This window comes from Lactuca serriola, chromosome 6 (assembly GCF_051521515.1).
Source record: "Lactuca serriola cultivar US96UC23 chromosome 6, Lser_US96UC23_V15, whole genome shotgun sequence".
Taxonomy (NCBI): domain Eukaryota; kingdom Viridiplantae; phylum Streptophyta; class Magnoliopsida; order Asterales; family Asteraceae; genus Lactuca; species Lactuca serriola.
Window position 1 is genome coordinate 125369190 of NC_136413.1, and position 7286 is coordinate 125376475.

Below are 7286 nucleotides of genomic sequence, written 5' to 3' on the forward strand. Positions count from 1 at the left end.
TTCTCCCCCACTAGAATCAGACTTCGTCCTCGAAGTCTCACTTTGCAAACAACTCTGGATGCTGCTCACGCATCTCACGCTCCGGCTCCCAAGTCAACTCTGACCCTTTCCGATGCTGCCACTAGACCTTCACCAGAGACACTTCCTTGTTCCTCAGAACCTTGATCTTCCGATCCCTAATCGTCATCGGTCTCTCAACATAGTTCAGGCTCGCATCCACCTGAATATCCTCTAATGGTACCACTGCCAACTCGTTGGCTATACACTTCCTCAGCTGCGACACGTGGAAAGTGTCATGGATCTGGCCCAACTCTGCAGGTAACTCCAACCGGAAGGCTACCTGGCTTGCCCTCGCAATCACTCGGAATGGACCAATATATCGGGGTCCCAGCTTGCCCCTCTTCCTGAACCGGATCACTCCTTTCCAAGGAGATACCTTCAGGAGTACTAAGTCGCCGACCTGAAACTCGAGCTCTGACCGACGTCTATCCGCATAACTCTTCTGACGACTCTGGGCCGTCAGCAACCTCTGTCTGACTTGTTGTATCTGCTCTGTCGTCTGAAGCACAATCTCTGTACTACCTATCACACGTTGCCCTACCTATCCCCAGAAAATGGGGGTCCGACACCTCCTCCCATACAACAGCTCAAAGGGTGGCATACCAATGCTCGAATGATGGCTGTTGTTGTGGGAAAACTCCGCCAAGGGCAAATACGTGTCCCAACTTCCGCCGAAATCCAACACACATGCTCGGAGCATGTTCTCGAGCGTCTGAATCGTCCACTCACTCTGCCTGTCAGTCTGTGGGTGGTATGTGGTACTGAAATGCAGCCTCGTACCCAATTCCTCATGAAACTTCTTCCAAAATCGGGAAGTGAAACGCACGTCTCGATCTGAGACAATAGAGATCGGTACTCCATGTCGCGTAACCACCTCTCTCACATACAACTCTGCCAGCCTCTCAGCAGAAGATCTCTCACTAATAGCAAGAAAGTGAGCGCTCTTCGTCAGTCTGTCAACGATCACCCAAATTGCATCGACGCCTCTCGCAGTCCTCGACAATTTGGTGATAAAGTCCATGGTAATTTGTTCCCACTTCCACTCGGGAATCTCCAAAGGCTGCAACTTACCATGCGGACGCTGGTGCTCGGCCTTAACCCTGCGATAGGTCAAGCACCTCTCTACAAACCATGCTACATCCCTCTTCATACAGGGCCACCAATACTCTCTCTTCAAGTCCAAATACATCTTAGTAGCCCCAGGATGGATCGAGAACTTCGATCGATGTGCCTCCTCCATCAAAATGGTACGCGTTCCACCCACAAACGGTACCCAAATCCGACCCTGAAATGTCATAAGCCCTCGACTATCGGTAACGAACTCCGATACCTGTCCGATAACCTGCTCTCTCTTGTGGTTTTATGGTCTCACGGCCTCAGTCTAGGCCCCTCGAATGGTGTCCAACACCGGAGCCATCATTGTCAATCTCATGCAAACGTCTCAGATCGGGACGCTCTCCGCCCTACGGCTCAGGGCATCGACTACCACGTTAGCCCTACCCGGGTGGTACAGGATCTAGCAATCATAATACTTTACCACATCCCACCATCTCCTCTGGCGCATATTCAGGTTGGGCTGATCTATCAAGTACTTCAAGCTCTTGTGGTCCGTGTATATGGTACACTGAACCCCATACAGATAGTGACGCCAGATCTTGAGGGCGAACACTACTACCCCCAGCTCCAGATTGTGGGTGGGATACCTCGACTCATGAGGTTTCAGCTGCCTCGATGCATATGCTATCACATGCCCCCTCTGTATAAGCACCGCTCCCAACCCTGATATCGACACGTCACAATATACCACGAAATCCTCCATTCCCTTCGGAAGGGCTAACACCGGGGATTCGCATAGTCTCTGGCAAAGTGTCTCGAAGGAGGCCTGCTGCTCTGGGCCCCACGAAAAAGCAACACCCTTCCGGGTCAACCTGGTGAGTGGCATGAAAATCTTGGAGAAATCCCTAATAAATCTCCAATAATAACCAGCCAACCCTAGGAAACTCCTGATCTCGGTAGGTGATCTCGGTACCTCCCAACTCATCATTGCCTCGATCTTGGCCGGATCGACCAATATCCCTTTCTGGTTAACGAGGTATCCAAGGAACTGGACCTCTCGTAACCAGAAATCACACTTGGAGAATTTGGCATAAAGCCTCTCCGATCTCAATACTCCGAGGATCTCTCTCAAATGCTCCTCATGTTGCTCTCTGGATCTCGAATACACCAAAATGTCATCGATGAACACGATCACCGAGCGATCCAACATCGGCCTGCACACCTTGTTCATGAGGTCCATGAACACCGTCGGTGCATTGGTGAGCCCGAAGGGCATCACCACGAACTCGTAATGCCCGTAACGAGTCTTGAATGCTGTCTTTTGGATATCCTCATCTCGCACCCTCACTTGATGATATCCAGACCTCAAATCAAACTTGGAGAACCAAGATGCTCCCTGTAACTGATCGAACAAATCGTCGATCCTCGGCAATGGGTAACGGTTCTTGACCGTCAGCTTGTTCAACTCCCGGTAATCAATGCACATCTGGTGTGAACCATCATTTTTATTGACAAAAAGGATAGGCGCTCCCCATGGTGAACTGCTCGGCTGAATAAACCCTTTCCCCAGCAGCTCTTGAAGCTGCGAGGATAACTCCTGCATCTCTGGAGGCGCAAGGCGATAGGGCGCCTTGGCGATAGGCGCAGCCCCCGGAACCAGATCAATACTGAACTCTACCTGCCTCTCGGGAGGCACACCTAGTAACTCCTCCAGAAATACATTCGGGAACTCACACACTATCAGAACCTCATCCACTGACCTCGGTCTCTCTGAATGAACCCTCGTATCCATCACATATGCTACAAATCCCTTACAGCCCTGCTGTAGACTCTGTCTCGCTCTAGCGGCCAAACAAAATGCCGACCCATAACGTGTACCCTCGCCGTACACCGTAAGAACTCCCCCACTAGGGTCTCGTATAGTCACCAGTTGTCGCTCGCAGTCGATAACCGCTCTAAATCTGCTCAACCAGTCCATGCCCACGATGACACAGACATCCCCCATCGAAATAGGAACTAAGTCAATCGGAAACTTCACTCCGAAATCTCGAGTACACATCCTCGAATCACCTCGGTGGCATACACCGCCCTCTCATCAGCTATGGAAACTCTCAGAGGCCGACTCAACGCCTCTCGACTAATACTGATGTGCTGACTAAAAGCAAAAGATACAAAAGACCGACTCGCACCCGAGTCAAATAACACCAAGGAAGGTACAGAACTCACAAGAAAAGTACCTACGCATATCATAATATAAGCACAATATCTCAACATAATAGTAAATACATGAAAGAATACATACCATCCATGACATCAGGAGCTGCGTGGACCTCTTCCGCAGTTAGCTGGAATGCTCTTCCTCGCGCCTTTGGCGCCTCAGCCTTCACTGGCTGCCCCTCAATAGCTCGTGTAGCAGCAGGGGCCGATCCATGCGGCATCCCCTGTGTTGTCCCCCTCAATTGCGGACACTTGGCCTTTCCATGCCCGGTTTGGTCGCAATGAAAGCAAACCATGAACCCCTTGGGGCAATCCTTGGCCATATGCCCCTCCTTGCCACACTTGTAGCAAGCACCAGACCTACAAACACCATCATGACCCTTGCTGCACTTTCCGCAAGTGCGACCCTTCTGACCCCCAGACCTCGAATCGGCGGGCTTGGCCCGCTTGGCTGCCGGCTGAGAGTGTGCCGACCGCCGATCCATCCTCTGAGACTTGGCCTCCTCCCTGGCCTGTGTCTCCAACTCAATCTCCCTCTTCCGAGCATTTTCCTGAAGCTCAGCAAATGTCCGGTATGATGAGTTTGCCGCAAACTCACGAATGTCTCTCCTCAGAACACTCAGATATCGGCTCATACGTGCCTGCTCGGTCGACACGTGCTCAGGGCAGAACATCGCCCTCTCATGAAACATCCTGGTAATCACAATAACTGACTCAGTACCCTGCTTGAGGGTCAAGAACTCTTGTGCCAATCGCTCCCTCTCCACCTGGGGAACGTACTCATCTCGAAACATAGCAGTGAACCTCTCCCAGGTCACTGCAGCAAGCTCAGCAGGCGTGTAGTGCGCCGTCACAAACTTCCACCAGTCCTTCGCTCCCAAGCGAAGCTGGTTTAGCGCAAACCGAACCCTCAGATGCTCCGGACACGAGCAGGTGTAGAAGCATCCCTCAATGTCAGATATCCATCTCATCGCAACAATCAGGTCCTGCGTCCCATCAAACTCTGGAGGCTTCGTGTTGCTGAACTCCCGATAGAGCAACGAGTATCCCCCCTGTGGCCTGGCAGCCGCGACGGCTGCGGTGGCTGCAACAACAGCAGCATTAGTAAGAGCGGCATACCGCTCATCAAAAGTCTTAATCAGTGTGGTCTTGATAGACCCAAACATCTCCAGAATCTCGGCCCGTATGGCCGCAACCACCTCCTCGTGAATCATCCGATGAATTGCCTCGTCGCTGGCTCCCCTGCCCTCTGGTGTGTGTCGTGTCCCATCCATGATGTCTCTGAAATACAACATAAAAATTATCAGAGACTCGATCGAGCATACTCGCACTCGATAATGCAACTCTACTCGTACCCCAGTATCCTAAGGATTCTTACTTGGACTGCTCTCTGATCTGATGTCTTCAGTAGTACGGGCCCTATACTACCGACCACACCGCATCAACATTCACCCCAAGTCCTCCTCCTTGGATCCTAGCTCACAAGTACTCTACATCTCGCTAGCATAGGCTACCCTTTGGTAAGCCTCTCATAAACTCCTCACCACTATCTACTCGCTCTCAAGCATCTCATAATAGCAACAATCTTCTAGGCTAAGGCATCACAAATCAGGCCACTCTAGTCCTATCATGAATACCTAGCCTACTCTAGCATGGATAACATAACCCAACATATCATAGTATTTCACGTATCATAACACTTAATGTAAGGGTATTTTGGGAAATCACCGTTCGGGCGCTGGCTGATCGTACACACGGCTTTGCTCTGCTTGTTTCAAAATTCTTTTCTTTTTAAAAATTGTTTCATTGTTAAAAAATTTCCTCAAATCCTCAATTTGAGTCAAGATACGCCCAGGGGTGCATCCGAATCCCTCAAACCAAGGCTCTGATACCAACTTGTAACACCGTAAAAATTTAAACATTTTTTTTTCACTTTTTTAAAATCATACAATATAATTCACATTCACTTTTCAAAACATTGTATCAACATTATCTCAATATGAAACCCCAAGATCAAAAACATATAAACTCCGCGTGTGTGTACGAATCATGTTGGCGCCTTCCTGCGATCATCACTGGTACCTGAAACACATAACACATAACACTGTAAGCATAAATGCTTAGTGAGTTCCCCAAAATACCACATACCACACGTACGCCTTTCCAGGCCATATTCTAAGGGATCTTCCGATCCAGGTGTCTTAGGGGACTTCCGTCCCGGGTTCCGGTAGACCTTCCGGTCCTACCCGTATCGACCTTCCAGTCCGTACCCTCTTGACCTTATGGTCCTTACCATACATTTCATACATAGCACATACATACCATATAACACATATATCATATCATACAGGACCTTCCGGTCACACATAAGTACCCATCCAGGTACAGTATAGTGAGAAGACTCACCTCAGATGTCTCGGTAATCTGTGACTCGGTAGAAATACGATCTAGCCTCCGCCTCAAGGATGAAGTCCTTTGCTCGAAATCCTCAGATGCACCACCTCCTTGGTCTCCTCTAAGCTGGAATCACCTCTTTCTTGCAAGAACCAACCACAAAGATCAAGAAATGGCTCCTTTCCTCTCACAAACGCTCTAAATCTATTAGGGTTTCTCTCTGGGGTTTGGTAGCCGCCAATGACAGCCCTAAGGGCCTTTAAATAGGCCCCCAAACCCGAGAAATTAGGGTTTCATTAAACAGCACGGACTCGCTGAGTCCACTCATGAACTCGCCGAGTCCGGTCATTAACCCGGATAAGAAATCGCGACCCTACTCGGCGAGTCTAACCACCAACTCGTCGAGTCCCTCCACAAACTCCAAAATAAATGAATAAAATAATATACATGGGAATCCAGATGTTACAATAAACCAACCAAATGTAATAGAGTTTTGTAATGAGAACTCTAACGTGTATCTCCGGCTGTAGTAAGAGAAAGTTCTTTGTTTAATCCACTTCCCCTTTCAATTTCACCATGACCGATGGATTCTTCTAGTTTATCTTTTTGACTTTCCCGAATCATATTTGTATGTTTACAAGAAGCACACACAACATTCATTAGAACAACTACCATATAAAAAAAGACTCCAACATCGTGATGTTTTTTTGCAATCGCCACAATGACTAGCTGAAGATGGTGAGCAAAGCAATGAACATAATATGCAGACGTATTTTCTCTCATGATTAAAGATTTTAAACCATTAAGTTCCCACTCATATTATTTACTCCATCATACCCTTGACCCCTGATCTTCATCAAACTCAATCCATATTCATAAACTAAAGAGTCAATAGCAGATTTTAGAGACAACGCAGATGTATCCTTCACATGAACAAGACCAATAAATCGCTCTTTAACAATCTCACATGTAACATATCGTCAAACCACCGCCATTTGTTCATTTTTAGATATATTGTTGGACTCGTCAACTAATAAAGCAAAAACATCATCACTAATTTCTTCAAAATTTGATTTAAGTACTTCTTGTGCAAAACAACGAGCAATGTCTTTTTGAATACATGGAGCCACCATTTGACTGTTCCCTGGAGCATTTTGTAACGTAACTTTCCATACACTCTCATTTTGATCCCGAACCAAATTCAATACTTCTAAAAAATTTCCTCTAAAAAGAGACATTTCAGACTCATCGTGTAACGCCCAGTTCCTGGTACGCATTTAACCCATTTATTTATTTATTTTGAAAGAAGGACTCGACGAGTTGGTGGCCCTAACTCTTCGAGTAGAGGGAAGACTATGTGCGGGGTTTAAGCTACCTACTCGGCGAGTCGAGATCCCCGACTCGATGAGTAGCTCCTCCAGAGTGAAACCCTAATTTCGGGGTTTTGCACCCTATTTAAGCATCATAACCCCCACCCCTGGCCTCATTCACAGCTTCCTTGTCCCAAACCCTGTTGAATATTAAAGTGTTGCGTCATTGGGCTTCGTTATTAGTCCTTT

At 48.0% G+C, this 7286-nt stretch overlaps 1 protein-coding gene across 1 annotated transcript; it reads right to left on the reverse strand.

Moving 5' to 3' along the window:
• Positions 1 to 6234: 6234 nt before the first annotated feature.
• On the reverse strand, positions 6235 to 6965 carry LOC145060122 (uncharacterized). Its single transcript, XM_079007845.1, has 3 exons — positions 6714 to 6965; positions 6555 to 6650; positions 6235 to 6456 (listed from the first exon to the last, which is right to left on the reverse strand). The coding sequence occupies exons 1-3, from the start codon at positions 6963 to 6965 to the stop codon at positions 6235 to 6237; spliced, it is 570 nt and encodes a 189-aa protein (XP_078863971.1).
• Between the last annotated feature and the right edge of the window lie 321 nt (positions 6966 to 7286).